The sequence below is a fragment of the Haliaeetus albicilla genome, chromosome 11 (assembly GCF_947461875.1).
Source record: "Haliaeetus albicilla chromosome 11, bHalAlb1.1, whole genome shotgun sequence".
NCBI classification, from domain to species: Eukaryota; Metazoa; Chordata; class Aves; order Accipitriformes; family Accipitridae; genus Haliaeetus; species Haliaeetus albicilla.
This window is the reverse complement of record NC_091493.1, coordinates 31,936,997-31,961,179: the sequence shown is the minus strand read 5'-3', so window position 1 is coordinate 31,961,179 and position 24,183 is coordinate 31,936,997. Positions and strand designations below refer to the sequence as shown.

General features: G+C 40.0%; 1 protein-coding gene across 2 annotated transcripts; it reads right to left on the bottom strand.

Moving 5' to 3' along the window:
• Positions 1-1,140: 1,140 nt before the first annotated feature.
• PLEKHS1 (pleckstrin homology domain containing S1) lies at positions 1,141-24,073 on the bottom strand. Of its 2 annotated transcripts, none has more exons than XM_069797021.1 (15): positions 21,843-24,073; positions 19,273-19,407; positions 17,928-18,019; positions 17,716-17,822; positions 16,198-16,332; positions 14,756-14,831; positions 13,971-14,078; positions 13,188-13,283; positions 9,566-9,676; positions 8,467-8,585; positions 6,950-7,150; positions 6,605-6,706; positions 5,006-5,141; positions 4,111-4,204; positions 1,141-2,360 (listed from the first exon to the last, which is right to left on the bottom strand). In XM_069797021.1, exons 2-14 carry the CDS (start codon positions 19,301-19,303, stop codon positions 4,136-4,138), a joined length of 1,383 nt encoding a protein of 460 aa, XP_069653122.1. In that variant the 5' UTR covers positions 19,304-19,407; positions 21,843-24,073; the 3' UTR covers positions 1,141-2,360; positions 4,111-4,135. The 2 variants fall into 2 exon arrangements, with proteins under 2 accessions (XP_069653122.1, XP_069653123.1); XM_069797022.1 differs by having other exon boundaries at positions 8,467-8,594; positions 17,928-17,989.
• Between the last annotated feature and the right edge of the window lie 110 nt (positions 24,074-24,183).

Here is a 24,183-nt window from a genome sequence, read left to right as displayed (position 1 = left end):
CCAGTTCTCGGTAGTGTTGTCCTCAAGAGGAAGTGTGGGAGTTGTGCGCTCTGGTTTGTGTTTGCTGTACAATGGGCTTTTTATTTTTCTTAACTTCAGTGACCTCACACCAATTTGGAGATTTCTCTTCCCATTACTTTCTCTCTGTTCCGGAACTTGCTTTTCTCCTGGATAGTTGCCATTTTCCTGCTGGAGAAGGGTACTAGAGTGGTAGAAAGAGCATGATTCATATTTGGGAATTCAGGGGGGAAAATTAGCAGCCACTAATGAGTGAGTGCAGCATGGGAATGTGCCACGAATTAACAGCCAGGAAAACAACCTAAAGACACTGGCCGTATTCAATGACAGGAAATACAAGAGTTAGTGAGGAGCATGTTAATTGTTAGCTAATCATGTAATCTGTGTTGCAGTCGGTTGGGTTTTGTGTGTCTTGTACACCCAGTTTGCAGATGCTGAGGGATTCAAAGTGGTGTGTGTTGCAGCCAGCAACTGCCCCTGCGTCCAAGCAGGTTACTTCGTGGGGTCAGTAGTGCAAGAAGGGTTCGGGATCTGCAGCCTTCTTCCAGCTGTGTTTTACATAGATTTGCTAGTCTGTGGATTGACTGAATTTCAGCTGTCAAAATTAAGCATCCGTGTCAGGATCCCTCCATAGCCCAAAATGTACCTGGAAACCAGCTAAGAAAAGATTTTGACACCATAGAGCATGCTGCAACAAGAAGCTACAATATCACCTATTTCTTTAAGAGCGTGTACTTACATGACACATTTAAAATGCCTACAGGTGGACTAAAAAATTACCACTCAGATGCCACAGGTTTAAAGACATTCCCTTCAGGTCTTCCTGGATTAAAAGTGAGCACTGGGTAATACCATACATGTAGGCGTTTCCCTTTGCTGTTTCTTCTAGAAGCAGCCCAGAGATTTAGCAGAATTTGCTCATTTGAAGAAAGGTAAAATTTTCACATTGGGGAAAATGTTACAGAATGAGGTTGATCTTGTTTTTTTAAGTATAGCTTTTTTTAAAAGGGCTGTTTGGTGACTCAGCTGCAGGTTACTGGGAAGTTACAGGTAGTTTTTGGAGGACGAGGAGGGGCTGTGTCAGAAGGAAGTGAGGTATTCACAGAATACAATGTGTTGTAGAGTGTTAAAACATTTATTAATTGTATGTGGGAAGACAACTTCACACACCCTACCAGAATTTACTGTACCGATGTAATTTCCATATTGTATCTCTGTAAGTGTTATGAATCACCCAATATGTGACATTAATTATCTGCATTTATCATTGTGCAAACTGACATAATGATCAATTATGGGGTAACACATCAGTAACTGTTTACTGAAGTACAGAAGTAATCCCCCAGTTTTCTGAAATATTCTGCCATTTTCCTATGCATGTTATATCTACCCAAATCCTACTCTTGTCCAAAAGTAACATTCTTCCATGGCTGAGAGGTGCAGCATGCATTGCTAAACACCTGCTTCAGCAGCAATGCTCTGTGCAGGTTCCACGGTGTTGGCTCTCCTCCCACCACTACGTATGGTTCACAAGCTTCTTCGTTAGTTCACTTCTTTTTGGAAATGTTTCTCTATGAAGTTCCAGGAAATTGCTTTACGGCTGTCTCACCTCCTTTGTTCACCCATAACTGGAAACACTAGGTATTTGTCTCGCAGTTCAGTGACATATGACCTTTCAGGAAGGAACTTTCAGGAAATGTTTGAAAAAATGTTGAAAGAATGCAGGATGTTTGGTCTGAAAAAAAAGAGAAGGGAGAACAGGCAGAAAAAACACCTTCCAGAATGAAGATTTCTCTGGAGACAGTAGAAATCAAGCATTCCCTATGCCCACTGAAAACAGGGCAAGAAAAAAATCACATTCATTTTCTGAAAAAAAACATCTAGGATAAGTATTAGGGAAAAACTTCCTAATTATACAGAGAGATGAGTCTTGGAACAACAGAGGAAGATTTGGACTTTTCTAGACTTCAGGAGAAGAGCTTAGGCAAACCTTGGGCAGGAAGGGTCGAGAGTGACATCCTCAGTGGATGCTCTTGAACTAGATGATCTGTGACTTTAGGATTCAGGCCTAGAGGACTGTCCTAGCAGACTGACACAGTTACAGAGCTGGAAGAAGCCCTGCATGGTAATAGCTGGCCATCCCATCCCTCAGAGACTCCTTAGGCAGAAATGGATTTGTTGTGCTCAAAGAGGCAGTGCAGAGCCAAGGAGTCCTATAGCAGCTTTGGAGAAGAGCTCCCAAGGAATGTCTTGTCTTCCATTTTCAGCCTCTGTAGTTCCAGGACTGGGGTTTCCCCTCTGTCTTTATGCAGAGTTCAGCACAAACAGGCCTTTGAACACCACTGAAACAGAAATACCAAAAAGTTATCCTTCCCACCTTGAGAAATAAGCATGTCCCAAACACTCTTACCTCAAAAGCAGAAGAGACAGGCTGTGAAAACATTCAGTCTGGAAATTAATGTTTTGAACAGGAGCTGAGTCTGAATAGATTGTATAAATATTTGTGTGTGTTCGTTTTGAGTTACTGATGCTGTTTTCATCTTTAGCTAAGTAAAATTTTATAACAATTTTTTTAAAAGTCCAGACTGGATTTTAAAGGAAATATACAAAGCACATTTGTCAAAATTATTACTGGACTAAATGGCACCAACGCTGATTTTAATGAGTGTAGTTTCTTACTGTAGTAGCTGACTTGGCCTAATTCAATTGGAAGCGGGACAAATATTTCCTTTGGGACAAATCCACCTTAATCAAAGCTTATATAAATCTCTTAATATCAATAATCCTATGCCTGCTAAACCCAGTAGTTATTTTGGTTGTATCTGGCAAGATAAAATTATCTGTACTCAAAACCAGTGATTCGGTTTGTTGCCACATCATTGTATATTAATACAATCTATCTTACAGCAATATATATGAATGTAAATACACCTGCACATAAACACATATATACAAAAGTGTACATATCCATATAGAGAATAGGTACGTGTTCTGCATATGTGCCATAAAACACCATGTTTCTGTAAGCAACAGAGGTTATTGTAGTACAGGACAAAGTTCCCTTTTGGCATCCACTAAAGGCACCCCTGCAGGCAGTTCCATATCAAGCACCAGCACCTTTTGGTGCGATATTAGCTGAAAATCAGTCATGTTTCTATGATAGCAATGGAAGCAAGACACATTCACAAATAAATATTTACAGGAAACATCCTTGTTTGGGAAACAAATAAGCACTTGCTCTGGAAATGCTGCGGTACCCATGATGTCCCTATGGTAGTACTTGGTAGCACCAAAACTCTTTCAGTGATCCATTTGCATTGGGCCAAGTGCACATGCTTTCATATACATCATTTGTCCCTCTGGTTTTCCCAGCTGTCTTTACCAGTAACACTTCCACAGAGCAGGTCAGCCCTCCTCTCTCCCAAATCCATTCATTCATTCTTCACTTAGGGCTTATTTTCGCTGCCAATGAACAAAAAGGTGCTCCAGCCACATGCCTTTCCTCCAACCAGCTCTTTTTCCTGTCATCCCTTGAATGTATTTTTGTGGCTGTAACGCAAGAGGGGCATAACACAAAAGGAGGCCCCACTGAATCACTACACAACACTTTATTTACCAGTCTTCCCTCCAACACTACAGCTCTCAGCTTGCTTTTGCCTTTCTATAGCTGAGTGGAAACAAGGGAAAACATGGCTTTGTTCCAAATGTAGTTTGTTTCCACACCCCTAACTGATTAGGAGTTCAGTATAAATCAGTGTAACTCAGTGTAAAGAGGCAAGCAGAAGCATGAACCAGTACTTTCTGCTGAAGTACAAAGTATACACAGTGCAAAGGTTTCATAAATGATTTGACCCTCAGTTTTTTTGATGTAACTAACTGAAGTACATGCCAACAAGAAATACAAGCCAAACCCATGCCATCCATGTCAACAAAACAAGTTATTAGGACATAAAATGAAAATGAAATCCACGTTCTCTATTCTTTTACTTCAGCAACAAAAGATGTCTGGCAGCTCTAAAGGAGAAAGATTACCTCCATACACTATATATCACATTCTTCCCCCAATATTTTCCCTTGAACTTTGGCACTTACTTAATCATTGAAGTATTTTTTTTTTTCAGGAACATGAACAGCCTTTAGCATGGAAGATATCTGAATGTGGAATCCGACATACAGTAAGTTTCACCTTGAAAAAAAAAAAAAAAGACGAGACATTTTTATATCTTGTTATATCTGATCAACATTTGTGCTACTATCATCTGACTTGTATTTTAACTAGCTAAATAAAAATCCCCTATTAAGAGAGATAAATATTTTTTTCCTTGCTAAGACTGTCTTTCTTTTCTTTAGATGGCAAAAGCATCTGATCTTAACTTTCTCAGCAAAGTTCAAATATGAATGTGTTCGGGTATGGGACAGAGAACCTGGATACTAAAATATGAGTCCATCTGAAAGAAACATAGGTAGCAACATGTCGTAGATCACAGTGGTGTTAAGGCATGATTTAGAAATCTCCCACATTCTTCAAAAAAAGTGGTATCACACAAAGAGATGTGTAGTGCTTGATAACCAATAGGAGGTAGGAGTCTAGAGCTCTGCCCTCAATACACAAAACCACTATAAGCAACTACACATCCACTGGAGGCAATAATTTATTTCCCAAAGTTTGCAATTCACGGGCCTTAGCCAAAAAATACCAGTAACTCTAATTTATGGTTGCCCAGTAGTATCTCTTGGGGTTGCTCAGACTTTTTGAGATCAACTCCTCAAACACAGCAGTGCTGTCCTTGCATTCCCCAAATAGCCCAGGAATAACTGATGCTACATCAGAATGATGCTGAGGAGCTATTTGGTACTGAAGTTATTCATGCCAAACTTAAAACAGAGTAAACTGGTTTGAATGGAGCCACTTTAAATGCAAAAAGCAACTTGCTTTCTCATTTGGCTTGATTCGTTTGACTATCACCTTCAGGTTAGGCAAGCTTACCTCCTTTCTTGTGGACCTGCTGATGAAGAAGTAAGCCTCCTCCACGTTCTGGGGTTGCAGATCATTCACAGCCACTATATGGTCTCCATGATTAAACAAACATCCCAGTCGGCAAGGACCAGTCCACTGTGAGATACTAGACAATAAAGGAAACATACGGGATATCTAGTTACTGCTAACAGAATGGCAATGGCTGAACAGGATTGTGTTTACGGTACTGCCCTCTGGAAATAATACACAGGTTGAATGACTTTGCAACTTTTTGATCTGGTTCTAGCTGAAACCAAGCTGCTTCATCCATCCCAACAGGTCCTCCTAAAAGGGCACATGACACTGACATTGCAGCCTGTTAACAAGTGAGACTGGTACTAGCTAGGTCACCAGTGAGAGTTGGGGATGCCAGTGCAAAAGCAGTCAGCCAGACTCGCTGCAGGTACATGTACACTGCTGCAGGTGTTTTAGCCCTATGTTTGACTAAGTTAATTTCCAATGTCATCTCAAAAGAATGGACTTAAAACTTATTATCATGTGTTTTATCTATGATATAACTGCGAGCATCAGAGATCCATTGCTGTCCTGACAGGACCCTTATGGAAATTCCAGTATCTCTTTCTTGCTGGTCTCTGATAGACTTTCCTTGATGACAAGCTATTTAGAATTAGCTGACCTGACAGTCAGACTTAGTGCTCTGTTCCAAATTCTTTCAATATGAATTTCCATAGAAAAAGAGAAAGCTCTATAAATTTAGATGTAGATCCTATTATTGAGGTGGGGTCCCATTTCCAGTCCCTTTTGCAATGGTATTTTTTCTTCTTGCTGACAGTGGCTGAAACGAAGTGACCTGCTGTGCACACCATGCACCTAATCGGTGTGAATATGAGCGCAGCAGCAAAACACAGTCTTAGTGCTGTGTGGCAGTGAAAGGTCAACAGGAAGTACAGGAGTATGCACTGAGCATTTTTTCTGCTGCATCCTCCTTATCCTAGTCAATGATATTGGAGGTCTAGGGAGAGCAATAATTTCCAACGGGCTACTAAGAAGATGTATGTGCTCTAGCCCATAACACCTACCTGTGAAAATCTCTGCCTAGCACTGATTCCTAGCACTGAACCACCGCTGGGATTAATTCAGAGATAATTTTGTGCTCACATCCAACTCAAGTCAGCTTGACACCCTATTTACCCTATCACAAGATATATCCTCTCACTATATCTCTGAGACACACAATCATTGTGGTTCACCAAATCAAAGGCAAAACTGACTAGTGGTAATTAGGTGATTTCACACCAACATTAGAAGAATAGCTTTTGGGGTGGGACTTCATCGCTAATTATTACACAGCATGCTGAGGGATCTCAATTCTATACAGCCCTTTTCAACAGCAGTTGAAATAGAAACTCAAGTACATGAAGAGTCAGAAAGAGCAGAAATTCCTTACACTGAATACCTGAAGATTATACTGAAGTACCAGCACACACTGACTCTGCCCTGTTCTGCACTGCCAAAACTGTACATGGATGTATATGGTTGTACACTTCTGTACCTGACTGTCACTCATTCACATCTGACAGGCACCATCACAAGACATCCAGAACTTACCATATTTGTCCTGCTGCTTCAGTAAGTTTTAGGTAACTGTTAATATCAGCCAGCGGGATGAAAATATCCAAATTCTGCAGTTGGGTCTCATCTGTAATTTGACTGTGAGAGAAAACATCAGAGACCACAGAATCATAGAATATGTCAAGTTGGAAGGGACCTATAAGGATCATTGAGTCCAACTCCCTGCTCCTTGGAGGACTACCTAAAATTAAATCATATGACTGACAATGTCGTCCAGACACTCCTTGAACCCTGACAGGCTTGGCACGCTCTACCTGTACCTCAGCTGAAATCCATGAACACATCTGTCTTCTCTGCAACAAAAATGGAGAAGACACTTACCTGAGCAGTATAGACAACTGAACCACCGAAAGCGGTAATGAATTTTTCCTTCTCTGGAGGGTTGGCTGCTGACTTTCTGGGAATTTTAGGTCTCTGTTTGCTTCCAAGTCTCTTGGACATGCACTGTTGTCCTGGTATTTGGGAGGAGATGGGACCCCATCACCTCTGCACATGAGCTGACAACTCTCATCCAGCAACCTACTGCAGAGGAATGATGATAAAAAATGAACTGGCTTGACCATTTCAGGCATTCTTGCTGTGTTTGAAGCTGGATCAAATAGCCATCAGTGAAGCAAAGAATAACAAGTTCTTGTAGAATATCCAGTGGACAAAATTACAGCTAAGTAAAGTAAACAGTCCTTCTAAAAATGGACCATAAATCCCAAAATAAACCTTTTCAGTATTTAAAGACTATTTATTAAGCCTGAAAACATTCCAGCTAACAACATGCCTTGACAAAGAAACTGAGTACAGATTGTTGGCCTTGGCTGTACTGGCTTCTGCAGGGATGTAATGCTGTCCCCTGGGAGATACAATAACTCAGATGTGCTTGCACGTATTTTAGGTTTATTTGATGAGCCTCATAATGCCTGAAGCCAACTCCCCTCCACGTCCCAGACAAAACTGGGATTAGTAGCAAAAGCTGCTCTTGGTATATTTCAACTCAGATGGCATAGGTTTGTGAGGTTTTTATAGTAATTCCCTCCAGGGGGTCCCAAAGGCACAGACGAGCTTGAATAAATCTATTGGAATAAACTAGTTTGTGGGTCGGCATTTCCAGTTGCCTCCCATTATGCGACATAAGACCTGACTGTCTGTAGGTGGCAGGCCATAGCTAACAGTTAATGACCAGTCCTCTGGCTCAGGAGGTATGGTTTTACCTTGTAGGCACACTTCTCTTCAGTATACTGTGCTATATTGTGGAGGTCGTAAAGTTCCCAAGTGGCACTACAACTGTGACACAAAGTTCAGGTCTTTCTTTGTGACATGCCAAACACTGTACTTTCAAAGTACACAGCATCAGACCCGTTCTTTGGATGGGAAAATGGAAGGAAGGAGATGAACTACTCAGGAGCATGTAACTTCTTACTGAAAAGCTGGGAACTAATGCCCCATGTCTACCTTTCTCTTCTAACCACTAAATAATGCTGCCTGCTTTGGAGAGTACCTGTCTGAAAGGTTTTTGGAGCTTGGCTGCGGTATCTGAGAAAAGTGGTGGGCTCTTATGTCATGAAAACCTAGAAAAAGTGTAAGTCAACAAAAAGTGCTGCATCCTACAGTCAGAACATTTCTAAATGCATGCTTTTGCAATGTGAGTTTAAATTTCATGCTGATGAATTTGAATTTCACTCTGGTATTCCCACAAGTTCTGAACTTTCTGAACCAAGACCAAAGAGGGACTCATTCATACAAGATGCAGCCTCTAGATATTGTTATGTAAATACCACAGATGACAGCTCTATCTGTACCACTATGTCACTTTTAATTTGCAAAACCTTAATGAAGTTGTTACTTACAGTGATTTCATTGACATATAAATGTTGTCCTTTACTGGGTTCTTCCGCACTGGTTTCTCTTGCACAGGGACATCAGACTCAGCTGTAGGGTCAGGCTTTGATACTTCAGTAGTGCACTGCTGAAAACACTGACAGCATAAGACGTTAATATCATTGCTCTGCCTACAGAAAAAATCTTCTTAATTTCCTTATTTTGTGCAGTGCTCATGCTGTTTAAACACATTGGCTAATATACCCCTGCTTTCCCCCCCGATAAATCAATTTCCAGAAACTGTGAGCTACAAACGTGGTTGAAACTTACAAGTTAATGTTCTCTGGTATTATTGACACTTTCAGACTGGGACATAACCAGCTATATTCTAAAGTACTACCACAAAAACTGTGTTATGTTTTATTTTAAGCAGGTTGAAAAAAGTCTTGTACTTTGGGTGTACTTAACTTAGAGCACTTAGATTATATAATAAAATCATATTGTTAATGTCCTTCAGTTAGCTGTACAGTCTTGGGAGAGAGGCTTCTGCAGAAGACTGACCACTTAGCTTCTCCTGACCACTAACTACATGGGAAGCCTAGAGAAATTAGCCTCCCAAATTAGGTGTCAAAATTTGTTTAAAATTACCAGTATGATTCCTCCTGCTCCCTTGTTTCAGAATGAAATGTAGGTGCCAAAATGTTTCACAGTGTTTTTAAAGTACTGCTTGGTTTTATGCAGCTTACTGATGCCTCAAAAGAATTACATTTTAAAATATGTAAAAATAATGTACTGTTACATTTTCTAAATGAAGTTTTCACTTTCGGAAAAAAAAAACCTGTTATACAATAGGCAAGAGCCATTTACAATGAAATGGTCAATTTGGGGAATTTCAACAAAATCGGCAATGTTTTTGTCAAAATGCCGCTTTCTACCAGAAAGATCCTTTGAATCTAGTGTATTTTTTCTTGTACAAATGAAAGCTCTATTACCTACCTACCTATTATCTATGTATTTCTTTTGCAAAGAAAAGAGGTTCTTCATACCAGTTCCTCTTTGGCTCATTAAATATGTCCTGTCTCCTTGGGGCTGTTAACAAACCAGTAGAACTCGCAACTGATAAACTACCTTTGCTAAAATATTGCTGGGAGTTTGGTAATAATCTTCTTCATCCTTTTTGATGTCTTCATCTGTATCTGATGACAGCAGATTTTCCTCACTCTTTTCCAGATTTTTATCCTGTTAAAAGAATCATTTTGTATTTAACAGGTTCAATTATACAGATTGTTTAACATGTATTTTCCATTTACATGGAGAAGTAATAGAATCAGCAAATACCCACAGAAAACATGGGAGACATGTATCTCCTTGAAGTGAGATATGCTCAGAGCCAGTCTGTTTTAGAAACAAGGTTTCTGTATCTGTGCTCCTTCTTCTATTTTTGAGATCAATGGCACACAGACAAAACTGGCCACTGGTATTAATACTTCTCATAGATGGATCTGTGGTAACCAGGCAGTTGCAATTGATTGCATGTTCACAACCTCTTATTTTGTTTAAAAATCAAGTGGGTTAAACACTTCACATATGAATTCGCATGCATTTAGGGTCACTTGTGTGGAGAAGATTTTTTATTTGCGTTCACTTCTAAAGTCCTTACACTAGGAAAAAAATCTGTAGGAAATCTATAATTGGATCAGGATATATTTGTCCTTTTTAAGCACCTTTTAACCGCTATCAAGTAAAGAATGAATTTGGGGCTTCCTTGACTAATGAGAAGTCTATTATCTCCTACTTCTCCATTAACTAGAACATACCTGGAGGTCTGGAGATCTGATTTTGAATCCTTTGTGTCCTGAGTGATATTCTGCCTTCATAAATACCTGAAATACTAAGTTTGTGGCAATCTGGTAAGTCAAGGAGAAATTAATCCTGCCACCAAGTTTACCTTTCTCAGTCACTAAGATAAATTATTTATTTTTATGTCTCCTTGTTGACTTCACTATAGCGAAGAGCACAGTAATTAGTATTTAGCTGCCTCCCAATGCAATTCGCCGTGCCATGTTTGTGATGCAACTGTTTTTTATCTCTCCACTTACATCCTTGGTTTCCATGGTGATCATTTTAATAATTGCTAAACATGCCACAGAATATATCACTGTTTTCAAGGTAAAGTAAATTAAACTAATTACTCTCTCACATGTAAAGAGAAGAAACTGGCATTGAATAGAAATTAAAGATGATGAATGTATTTTTGTTCCTTGTGGGTATAAATGACATAAAAAGCAACGCATGCAGTCAGAGTCAGAACAAACCTGCAAACGGTCCTTCAAGAAGCGTGTAACAAAAGCACAGCAGGAACAAGACTGGCTCTGTGGTCATGATCTAAAGTCATGAATGAGTTTCCTAGTGACTTTTCAGGGGCTTTGGATGAATCAAACAAACAAACACTTGGGGAGAACGGGGAAGAGGAGGTGATTTTATGAAGTCCTGAGATCCTCCAACTCCTAGGAAATCTCAGAGAGCAGACAGCACTCATCAGCTTCACAAACTGAGCCTTCAGTCACTGACACTGGCTACCTTTTGCCAAATGCATAGTGTTTCTCCTTGGCACCATTGCAGATTACAGGGGCAATGGGAAGGAGAAGGTTAAGCTGTATCAGCACTGTTTCCCTAAGGCAGTTTGCCGACATTTCTGTTCCTCCAGGTGCTTTACCACCAGAGAAGTGCAGTTAGCATCAGTGTACAGTTATTCTCAACTGTACAGCTGAACAAGTTCTTTAAGCGTCTGTTGAACCATGACGCAGATTTACATTAGAGAGAAAGTAGACTATAGAGAAAATTGGCTGTAGCACAAGATGGAAATGATACCCGGAGAACAACTGAGCATTTGTTAGTTATAGGCTCCTTAGGAAAATTAGGCCCTTGGACAGAGGAACTTCTCTTACAAAAAATCAGGTGTGCCAAACATATCCCGACAAGGATGCCTAGGTGCCTGCAATACAGTAATGCACAGTATGGGTGATGCAAGTCAGGGCTCCTTATTTTGATGTATTTCAGGTATTGAAAGCTGTGTATCAAGATGTTGAGTCAGATATGATTTGGGAGCTCCAAAATGTGGGTTGAAAGGGAGCCAGGTCCCCAGACTTCTTCAGGGTCCCTGCCTGCGTGACTAGACTCAACTAACATTCAGAGGCCTGTTTGCATGAGTAACGGCTACTAACCAGAGTTTTCAGGATCTGTGGCTGGATGAGGGAACCACCAATAAAAAGCAAAAAGAATCAGATACTAGAAATGTGGAGTCATACTTCTAAAAGAAAGTAAATACAAGGGATTAATGTGGAAGTCAGCTGTCTAGACATCACTGAGCAGAGAATAGATATGGAGATGTTAGCAGATGCTAAACTTATGAGGCAAGTGAAATATTTTTATCGAATGAACAAACATTTTTGTTTCTTGTTAGCTGTATGGCAAGGTAATTTATTTTCACACATGCTGAAACAGAAACACGAGTTTTCTGCTGTTCCCTCTGCTTCAGGCTGAAAAGGTAAAATCCAAATTCCTTATCTTTTAACCCTCATGGTCAGCCTGTCCTAGTTGGAACAGCTGCATATAATACATGCTCTCTGAGGCATCATAAGTATGAGAAGAATTAATGAATGAGACAGAAAAGGCATGCATAAGAAAGAGACAGAGCATCTTGGTATGACTAAGGGTTAACTCAATGCATTTCAGAGCTCAGACTCACAATTGAATTACTGCAGCTTCATAAAGTTCTGTGCATCAGCTGAGCTGCGCTAACTGCCCATGGCATTGCAATGTAGTTGCAACTATTTTCACTTCTTTCCACTAAGTTTAGCTGTACTTTCTCATGCTTGCTGCCAGCTTATATACATGGATGGTGACTGCAGCATGTGATTTACCACCCTGTTAGTTATGACTGCAGAACAGATTCTTTTCCCTGTACCTCAGCCGCTCCAGATCATAGTCCAATGCATAAACTGCCAATAAAGATGGGTTTAAACTCAGCTGTCAACTGCATACTGGTGAGGTGGAGCCTTGGTTGTGCTTCTCTTCTGTTGACTCTGCTGCAAAGGCAGTAATCCAGGGCAGAGGATGGGTGAAAACCATTCGAAACTGCTGCAGGTGTTTGTTCAGGGAACACAGGTCGGAACGTTTAGCCGATAATACATGATAACATTCATCGTGGTATCTTTTTAAATCATTCCTGCCAGATATGGAAACTAAACTACTTGAAGTCATATTTATGCTGACAGAAGGCTAGTCCTGAGGTGTGCCTCAATTTAACAAGCCCTTGTTCTCTAGTTCAGTTACATTGATTCAGTTGCTACTGGAAGAGGCTGCAGAAAGAAACCATTTAGGAAGACTGTGGCACGTCTGAGAAATGTGATGGGAGGAGCAAATCCTCAAGAAGTGCAACTTCAGAGTTTTCTTGATGGAGGTTGTGAGAGCTGCCACAAGTTGCAATTGCTGCACAGAAACTCTGAAGATCTGCCTCCAAGAAGCAAAGTAAACAAAGGGTATTTCAAGCAAGTTCTTAGAAGGTTATTTTCAGTGCTAAACAAGACAACAGACTAAATATTTAGGAAACTTTCACAGTGAAAACCAATCCAGTGTGCTGGGAAAATAGGTGGATAATCTACAGTTACAGATACTCAGGTGAGATAAGAGCCAATAATCACTTCTGCAGACTGAACAACTCAAGAGCTGTTTGATTTGTTCTGCTCACCAGGCTTGGAAAAACTCCTCTTGGTGAGTCACACTGAGCCTGATGAGCACCAGGATCTGAACTGGGCCTGTTCTTGTCTTCTGAGGAACCGTCCTCCTGTATACAAAAGAAAAAAGTTGACTCCTCCTAAAGATACACTGCGAGTGCTTCACCTGCATTCAGTTTCCTCTAGCTGGGCCATTTGCACACAGCTTTGTGACTAGAGAAAACCAACAATTCCTTGGCTGCTTTTCAGCCTGTCACCGGGGGACTGCAATTGCTTTGGGACAGCAGCAATGCTTTCCTTCCTTTCTATTTAAATATTGAGGGGGAAGATCTGGAAGGCACAGATGAACTGGACCTGAACTCCCCTCTGAGCTTTACAGCCTGAAGAGAGAAAGAACAGCACAATCATAAAACAGGAGAAATGTGATTAGTAGCTCCCAAAACAATCATCACATGGCTTTGCCAAGGCATGTGAAAGCAAATCTTCAGGGGCTTACTTCATGCCCACTAATCTTTGCCAGTCAGTTGAGACAGCCAATGAATATCATTTCTCATTGCCATCAACACCTGCCTTTACTTACATGCAGACTTTCCTCAAAAGTCTTTCCTTTGTGGGGACTCTCTGATGTTATCATCCAGGTCCTACTCAGGAACCCCACCAGAGAGCAGAACAGACCACCTGGGCACCCGTTGCACAAGCTCTGAAGAACTTTTGATGAAAACAAGCAACTACACAAATCAAATTTCACAGTCACCCCTAGGAGCAAACTCATTATTAAGGATGACTAATCTGTTTACCTTCTGGCAGCTTTGGCTTTCCGAGAAACTGGTCGTATCTACAGAATTCAAGAATACTGGCAAAGAGGAAGGCCGGCTTCTGATTTCTGGATTTGGAAGATCTTGGTTCTGGAAATAAGATTACAACAGTGTAAGAAGACAGGCACCTGATGGGCATGGTCTACCATGTACCAATGCATTCCACTAGTCCAAATTTTACTTCTAATGGCTCAGAGAGGTTGTCTACATGGCATTTTTTAGGCTGACATAAATTTGCCCTGCTTGCACTTTGAGCTGACTGGAAGCTGCAGGGATGTAAGTAGCTCAGTGCTGAGTCTGAGCTAGTAGGCCTGGCTGGCTGACAAGGTGCAGAAACTTGGGCCTGAGCTTGAACTAACAGGGATTCCAGCTGGTTCATAACATTGACAGACCAGATGTGGATTGGTTTGTAAAACAGCATGTAAATATAACCAAAAAGCACACGGTAAGAATAACACACAAGTTTTCATTCTGACACATCAAAGGTGCAATTCATTGCAGCATAATGTCAATCATCTCCTAATTTCCATGTGGCTTACTCTTCAAAGAGATTCCTTCAATGTAAAATCAATCCCACCGCAGACAGACTGTGCAATGCCTGCTTAATGCATAAAGCCTGGGTACAGGATTTATATGGAAAATGAATTTCTGATTAACCAAGGCAAGAGCCAATTTGCAAGGCCAAAATCAGGAAAAATCCTTTGCACAGGTTTCTAATGAAATTACATATTTTTTTCTTTCTAAAATCAAGTGCAGTAACGTATCACCTGAGGGCAGCATCCACCTCTTTTGGCGTCCCTGCAGATCAAAGATATCACAGTGACCCAATCCTCTGTTTCCTGCCTGTAGGTTGGAACAACAGAAATGAAGACCTACTCACAGGTAAAACACAAGCAAAACCCATTTGCCTACCCCCTTCTTCCTATGGGGCCCAAAATAATGCTTCCTGAAATCAATGGGGAAAATCTGCACCTTCCTTTCAAGAGAGAGTACTTGGGTGGCCGTAGCCAGGTGGCAAAGTTTGAACTCAGAGATGTGCAGCCTAAGACTGGGAGCTAAAAGATATGCAGGGGGGGCTGTGTGTCTGTGCAAGAGACACGGAGAGGGAGAGGGAGGGAGAGGTGGGGTGGTGCTTTCTGCTTCATTTTCTGTGTGTAATGCTGCTCTGCCAAGTCCTGCCATAAAGACAGCTAACAAGGCTTGGGAATGCATTTGGGTGAGCAGAATGAGAAACATGCCATGAAAGGACCCCTGAAGCCCTGTTTCATGCTTGCGGTGGATTTAGTTGGATTAATTCTGGAATGCTTCCCATGGAGTGTGGGCTGTGAGAGCAGTGCCCTGGGGGAAGGCGTAGTGTGGCACGGTCAAGTAACAGACAGGTATGTGTTTTTCTTCTATGCTTATCAGCATTTCACACATCAGCTCTTCTTCTGCATAAAGGCAGAAAAACTCCTGACATGCTTGTGGCTGGGAAACTGAAGAGGAGAAGCTGGGAAGCAGCAGCACGGGAGCACCATGCCAAATGTCCTCTCTCACCTAACTGAGCTTTGGCTGATCACCTCTACAGCAGCAGTTTCTGCCCTTGCTGAGGACTGGATTGAAGCCTGGGAGAGCAAGGAGCACACCACCCTGCTGCAGTAAAGGCCCCAGTCATTCCTTTGGGGATCTGTTTTCCCTCGGGGGAATTTTCCCCTTCAGTCTGCTTCCCTTGATTAACAACCTACTTTCCAGGGCAAGATTATTTCCTGTGATTTATCTATAAAGAGCAGAAGCTTTCCTAACTCCCAGGAGCTCCTGGGTGAGAAGACAAAGCTCTCTGCTCTTCCTTGACCCTTGACCGGTACAGTTTGACATGGCACTGCCACACTGATGTACTGCCACTGCCATCCCCACTCCCAGCTGCATGCTCCCACTACTTTCACCTGTGGGATGTTCTAACAGTGTGGCTGCAGGGAAGGTTAGCTCACCTGTCTGAACCAGCAAAAATTAACCTGGCCACAGGGGAAAAAAATGGCATAGAAAAGAGCAGTTTTCCATTGGATCAACCAGCTGAATTGTTTCATCCCAGAGCTGTGCCATCAGTAGCTGAGACACAGGAAGCAATGGGAGCAGCTGTGAAGGAGTAGGACCTTGCCTTGGGGCAGCAGCTTAGTGTAACATTAGCATAACTATAATGTCATATTGCATTTCCGCATCTTTTTATGCCTACCTGCTGCTGCCAATGAGGTAGTAACATCTGTTTCCAGTACTGATGGACATCACCTGTTCAGGAAGGCATTTAAACATCTTCCTTACTGTTTCCATAATTTCAGAATTGCTTATGCCAACTTCGATATTTATGATTCTGTTAAGATAACCATATGAAACATCCTATATAACTATACATACCTACATACAAACATATGCACACACATACATATGTGTGTGTATGTGCATATTTTACTCTAAGCACAGCGTAATATGATGAGATCTACATGGGAAAGGTAAACATTTTTCCACAGAAAAAATTGTCAAGAAAAAAAGTGCACACATTTAAAACACATGGTCTTTCAATGAAGAAAACTTCCAAGCAAAAAAAAAAATAAAAATCAACTTTTGCAAAGACTCGTGTCCAGATTTTGGATCCTCATTTCTGAAAAAAGGGGCTGTTGGTCTAACACAGAATCTTGAAAAGAAATGACAGTAAGAAAAATTCCTGGCAGATGTTTTTGAACCACTACAGAACAATACATTTGCTTTGAAACTAATTGTATATTAACAGTGTTTTAATGGAGAAGAGGAACAGACAAGAAGTACTCTTAATGGATACTTAAATAGAAGCACTACTTCCATTAACTTCTAAGAAGTTAAATAAGTAAAAATAACAACAACAATAATAATGATGCTAATAATGTAACCACATACCACTGAGCAAGCTGGCATTTTTTCAAGAGCTTCACAATGTAAATCCTTTTAATAGAAGAAGCACAACAGCAATGTGAGTCCAGTGACCTCCATGCCTAACAATTCCAGGAGCCTGGAGTATTAATCCCCAGGTCTGACTGGTAAAATCTTTACATTTTCCTCTACGTTTACTGCTTCCCTTCTATGTATCTCACACCACATGTGACATGGAAAAAGGTGCCAGTACAAAGCCTATGATACCCAGCCTTGCTGTAGTGGGCACTGTGCTGAGAGGAATGAAATGATCAACTGAAATGAGCCAAGCAGAGCAATTTCTTGGTGGAGTAAAAGGCAGTGGGGCAGTCAGCATCAGCCCAAAGGACCACATGAAAGCCAGGAGAACTCTGCACAACTTGCTAAGCACTTTGTAAAGCTGTAAGGTGGGAAAGGTTGTGTGCCACAGTTAAGAGTGGCATAGTCCGTCCTTACTTGCATGTGAGTGAATGCATAGCACTGTCCTCACAGGAGATAAAGTATCTTCTACTACAGGAATACAGCCTTCGGGATCACGGAGCCAAGATGTCTGGTTTGCAGATACCACATCATGACAATCACTCACATAAATGTATCAAATTTCATCAAAGCAATTTAGGATATTTACTTCTATCTATATCATACACTGTAAGTTGCACCGAAAGCCTACAAAAGCCCCAGGGACTCTTTTCTGGAGTTCAGTGGGATTTGGATCAAGAACCTCCATCAGGAATAAGTGCCTGTACAGTGGCCATTTAAGAGTGTTGATACATGACTTAAAATAAAAAGGGGATGCATTTGAGTTACATACTGATCAACAGCTATGGAGCCTTTTATGTTCTGGCCTTTTAGATATTTCAGGATGTAATTGCCCTTGCTGGATTTGGACAGGATGAAAAAACGCCTTTTCCAGGAATTCTGCCAAAGAGAAAGCAATTTGTCTCTCATTAAAATTCAGGATAGCAGAAATAACAGATGCTTGTTGGGGGATTGCTGAAATATGACTAATCTGTGATAGCATACCTGTGAGCTGAAAAGTTGAAGAGGTGGTGATTTGATGAAGAATCCGTGCTTGTAGACTTCACCTTCAGGGCAAAAGGTATTTTGAGTTCTCACTAATCAAAGAGAAATGAACAACACCATTACTTAATTTGTTGCCAATTAATCTCTTACACAGATCTGCTTGAACTGAAAATTGTTGCTGAGCACCGGGTTTCTGTGCTTAAATGGCCATAAAGCACATTACAATTAGAGAAGATGAACACAAATCAAGGCTATAAAATATAGGGCCAGGCCATGCTTCCCTGATGTCAGTGTTACTGCTGACAACTGACCTAAACTGTCAACAAATGATAGTGACAATGTAGGGGGGTCAGAAGATATCAAGAGCCTCTGTCTTATTTAACTGGTCTTATTTAACTTCTGGAGTATGGTCTTACTTAACTCCACTCCTGAAAGAGAGTAAACAGCCCCCTAATGAAATTTGTAGATGACATTCAATTTGGATCGGTTGCAAACACAGCTAAGGATAGATCATCTTACACCATGAATTGTGATGTGACAACAGGAAAAAGTCTTACAAGTAAAATATGAGCTAAAACCTGGGGGGGGGGCAGGGGGGAATGCCTGAATGTATTTGTTCATGACCCTGCATAACCTGTGGCCAGTTGTAGTTTAAGATTCACATTTTCTAATCACTGATGAATTTCTAATAAAAATCTCAGTCTTATTAATACACTTTAATACCCAATGAAAGGAGTGGCAATCTTATTCCAATTTTTTAAGCTATAAACCACGTTTGGGAAATTAAGATTTTTTTAAGAATCCAGTGACTGAAAGGAGCACAGTCAGCCTTATTTTGGATCTTCCAGTAAGGGACAGTAGACAATATACATAAGTCCTGGGAAATATAACATGACCAAATTTTGGGGTGATGCAAGAAACGCTTGGTTCTGAAATCCCATTTGCTACTGACTTCAGTGGAGGTAAGGCTTCATCGTCAGTGCCTTGGAGATACTGACTGTACCTTCCAGTTCACAGTTAATTTTTAAGGATTTTAACATTTTTTACAAATGTCAGTTCAATCTCTGTGTCAGGGACAAGAAAAATCTGGTATAAAGGGAAATGCTGCATTTAGGACAGATTCTTTAAGGAAGGAAGCAGAGGGCCAGAATTAACACACAGTGTAAGCCCAGATGAGATCTCCAGATTTTTCAGTATGCTATTTTCCCCTGTTTTTCACCTATTGTTTACCACAAAATCCCTGGTAGGTGGAGGGTAGAGAGAATGGTATTGTATATTGATAAGAATGAATAGAAACCTGATTCAACCTTATTACTGACAAATCTTAGTAAATGAAATTTCATACCTGCAGAATTTCTTTTACTTGTAGAAGCCATCCTGATTGTTTCATCCACCCAGATAGTAAACAGAGCAAAACCTTGAAGCTAACTCCTTTTGCTTTGCTTCCTGCTGAGCAGCATTTCACTGCACGCACGGTTGCCTAAGAAAATAACAAGTATCTCACAAATGTTTATTTTCGTAGTGATGATTAAACTATAAAAAATGAACATAGAAAAAAATCTATAATAAACTATATAAACAATTATAATTATTATTATTCATTTAAGCATACTATTGTACATCTTATATTATAAAGTAAATTATACATTATATGCTATAATATTATATTTATTCTATTATAATAGAATTATAAAATTACAAACAATAAAAATTATAAACGTATATAGGCCAAAGAGATGATTTGCCTAGGAACTTGCGAGACCTGCCAACAGAACTTCATTTTGCCCCTTCCTTTGTAATAGACACAACACCTGTAACCTAGGAATATTGCATCCCATATGTTTCTGACACTGCCTTTAGCAGTGTGATCAGTTCTGTATAAAACAGGCATAGCTTGGCCTGAAGAGTTCAAAATCTATTTAGAAAATCTAGTCATAATACTATGGTAATTATAATAATTTGCAAGTCTGTAGCATTCTTAATACAATGCCCTCAGAGCAATTTATAAACAGTGATGAAATAAACTTTACAGCTTTCTAAGAGGTGGTTTAGTATGATTTTTCAGAGGGGTAAACAGAGTATCTGTTTTTATTTACGTCAACTTATTTTTGCAACATCTCCTCCAATATTACCAGGGAAATGGGAATCTTACTGTAAACCTGAGAAGAAGTTAAATAACCTACTCATTGGCATAGCCAGGCTGGTGCAGAGATGGGAATAGAGGCTGGCAGGAAGGCAGAATGCACCGCTGCATTTTCATGGAATTCTCTGAAGTTTTGTTAAATAACCCTTTAACAAAACAAGCAGGCCGCAGTCTGTGGGATTTGATAAGTGCAGGAACACAGAGACGGAGTATTTAGAAAGTAAAAGGTGGGTTAATGGGCTTCCATTGGGGTTTTTTTTGGAGCTAATTTGCCTTTTGATGCTTTCCTTTGAGATGAACACCACTTGGGTGTCAGGATAACAGTGCCAGACTCCCAAAGCACTGCTATTTCTTTGCAATTTGTATGTGACCTCTGCACTCCTCCCAATAGACTGCATGCACGACACTACATTTTGCACACTTGACAGTTTATTATTATCTCACAATTGTTTTCTTGTTTATTTAAAATCAGATCTAGTTTCTCTCATATACTTACATTTCTGGTTTGTAATACCGTGTCTGTTTGTAACATAATTTAGGAAACTTTTCAAAAGTTTCCCTTTGCCTTACCCCAAAGCTCTCATTCCTTGCAAAATCAAATACTTTCCTTTTAGTAACTTGGCTTGAAGTTGTCTGTTAGCTACAATGAGGTTACCCGGTCTCCAATGTGTGCCACCTGAAGCTGCAGAGCCTCTTCTGGGAAAATTTGAAGGATTGCAAGTGCTGTTCTTTAGTTCTTTGCTGAGCTCCCTGGCTGGACTAAGAGATTTAAGGTGTTTCCTTTCTTCTGTTTCTTCAGTGATTTACTCCATGGTGCCAGAAGTAAACATGGTATGGCCAGAAGCGGTGGTCAGAAATGATTGGTTATTTTCTGGCCTCACTCACCTGACATGGGATTGGTTACACACAAAATTTTACCTCTGACACATGACTAAAGCTATAGACTTCCACACATCCTGTTCCAGGCAATACCATGCTATAAATGAAAATGACTCACTGCAAACTTAGGTCCATTGGAGATCTTTGCAGAGCATTTCTGCCTGTATTTTTGTTGTTGTTTGTTAGGTTTTTTTTAAGGAAACCTTTGTGATTTTGCCTTTTTGGGAAAAAGATTTGTTGTACAAATGCTATGACAGACTGTTATAAAATTTACTGCTAGGGTTTTCACCTATTGCCTACCATAAAAAAGGACAAAAAAGCAACTTCCAAAACTAAAAATGACTGCACACAAAGTCAAATTGTTAGTGTCAATAGCAGGGGCACATGCCTGGGGTTGCAATGAAAGGCAATGTAATATTCTTTTCAGTGTGACTGACAGAGTCACCGTGACTGGCAAATGATACAGTTCTTGCAAAACAACGTTCCAAGAGCCTGTAACAGGATAAAAGTCTCTTCTAGGTTTCAGTAAAAGTCAAGATTTGCAGGTGGGAAGATAAAAACCTGTGAGATTACAGTTGTGCTATCTCACTCTGCATTTTGGTAAAAAGTTTTTAATTGTTGCATTTAATTGCCTTTTCTCTTCAATGGAAAGCAACATTTTTACACAGGTTATGTCTAATTCAGAATAGACAATGCCAATTCCATGATTATACCCCCTCAGATTTTTGTATTCCTGGCATTAAGAGACTTGATTGCTTTCAAGCTTTTGAAAGGCAATGAGGCACTTCAGTAAAAATGCAAATAAAATGCTTCAAATTATTAAGATGTAGGCTATTATAAAACTTCAAAAATATAATACCAAGATAAGGAAAACAAACTGTGTTAATACTTACAGGCAAAATGTCTTTATGATGTAGGAGGTTTTAGAGAAACACACCTTTAAGTATTTCCAGATAACCTGTATTGCATCCTGCAGCAAAACATGATGTGTCCTTGCCCTGTATTGTGACTGCCTTCTTATAGTCTGTGTATAAATACAAACACCCTGAAATATGACCCACAAGGAAATTCCTGTTTCTGCTATGAGAAGCAAATAAAAGACTGTTCTGAAAGGGGAATCCAGAAGATTAATATTCACTTACAAGCAATGAAAAAATATGCACATTTGAGGCAGCCATGAATGTCTCCCATGCAGAAAAAATGCCTGGAGACAGCTTGTTTTTGTTGGTTCAGCTTTCTAAACAGTCCCTTCATTTCCCCTGAGCTGTGTCTAAAATATAATATCCACCCATGACTGGAAGATAAAGCAACATTAAGAACCCTAAAAGATTGTAAAATACTATAAAATGTAACCAAGTTCAGAGTTAAAGAACAGCATTTACTAAAACATACAACGGTGAAGCAGGATTTCTCATGCTACCTATGTAATGACAACGTATTTTCATTGTAGGGTCAGTGTCTGTCTTGGTTATAGGTGAATTATTTTGATTCTCTCCAGAAACATCCAGCATATCAATAATGATAATGATTTTACACATTGAACTATTTGGCTAATCCTGCAGATGGCAAGGGAATTGCTTTTAGACAGAAAATAGTTATAAATTTGATCAGGAAATAAGCTAAAATGCCCTACAGCTTGTAAGTCACTATTCAGCTACCTGCCCTTGCTCAAGTGAAAGGGTCAGGCTTCCTTATTCTGAATGGGTTCCTTCAGGTCTTGGGCTGGCACAGCCCTCAGCATGTAAACATCACCAGTCAGACATGATGTCTGTCAGTGGGAAGTTTTCTTCTTAAATAATTTTAATGTTTTTTGGACATGATCTAAAGCAATGCTCCATCTAGCAGACACAGTGGTCCCCACACAAGGGAGTTTTTCTCTCTTTCTTTCACTGCTACTCTAAATTATCTTTCCAAGTTGCTTTCCTCTCTGGCAGTGTCTTCAGGTATTTTATGCTGATCTTTGTATATTTCATATACTAGAACTAGTCCAAAGGTTGTTTAAGATTCAGCCTCAACTTCTTCCTTTCATTGTAAGTCAGCAGGTAGAATTGCTGTGCTCCTTTGTGCCACACTATCATCTTTTTCCAGGAAACCTTTGGTCTACCAGGAGACCTCTTGCAAATGTAGAGAGTGCCTTGTTAGCTTGCCACATTAGAGCACTGAACAGCTTCAAATAACATTACTACTTTGCCTTTTTTCTTAGACAGACAGCTACCATTTCACCTATTAGTTGGAAATTCCCAAGCTGTGCTTACTTAGTGTCTGTCATGGTAAATGTACAACAAAATCTGATAAAGACCTGCTCCGTCCACCTTTTTTTTTTACTTTTAGACATTATGTCCAATAGGGCAAATAGTTTTTCCTACTGACAGAGGAAACTCCCTAATATTAACTCCTCTGATTCTTTCTCAGCACTCCCTTGTAGACTAGGGACTATTTCTGGTAATTTTTATATTTTCCCAATGCTTTTATGCTAAGACAAATTTGCTATAGCTTTTTAAAAATAAAATATCATTCTCAAAGAACCTTTAAGAGAAAAGCACTACACAAAAGGAAATGTGCTCCTTACCTGTTATGCTGTTACATTCCTTGGCATTATATTAAAAACTTAAATGACCTGTTTCAGAGCCCCTACTTGCTCCTTTATTGTTCCCAAGGCTCTCTGGCTTCAGAGCTACAATGCATCTGAATAAAAGGATAGTTTTGGAGACAGGGGAATACTGTTAACAGAAATTTAAAAACAGGCTAAACCTTAAGCAAATAAACACCAATGAACTATAGAGACATGAAAGAGCTTCCAGAGAAGTAATGAATACTGAAATGTTGACTGGACACTTTTCTCACAGTAAAACAAGAATATCTCCAATGCCAGAAAATAGTTTAAGATGGAGCTATTTGCCAGAAGTAATAAGAAGAACATTTTCATAAGAACTGCTAGACCACTGTACAGTTTACTGTATAAAGACATTTTATATACAGGGCAAGATTAAGCACTGGTAGGTCAGGATATTTCCATTAAAATATTTTCAATAATTTTGGTTTACTGGAAGAGAGGATGTGGCCTGCCTAACCTAAGTCACCCAATGCCAGCTTACTTTTCTAAACTACTTTTCAACTGACACTGTAAACCTCATCTTGAAAAGATGCTGAAGACCATCTGCATTCTTGGCTGAGAAAGGTTTTGGGATGTATTTTGGTTGGTTTTCACTTCACCAGATTGAGTGACAAACATGC

Excerpts from the sequence above, each read along its gene's own strand:
- PLEKHS1 (XM_069797021.1), bottom strand. The coding sequence starts at position 19,303 with ATGGCTTCTACAAGTAAAAGAAATTCTGCAG. Across the intron at positions 18,020-19,272 it reads AAGTAAAAGAAATTCTGCAG|TGAGAACTCAAAATACCTTT; the intron begins GTATGAAATTTC and ends CTCTTTGATTAG. Across the intron at positions 14,832-16,197 it reads TACCTCATTGGCAGCAGCAG|GCAGGAAACAGAGGATTGGG; the intron begins GTAGGCATAAAA and ends TCCAACCTACAG.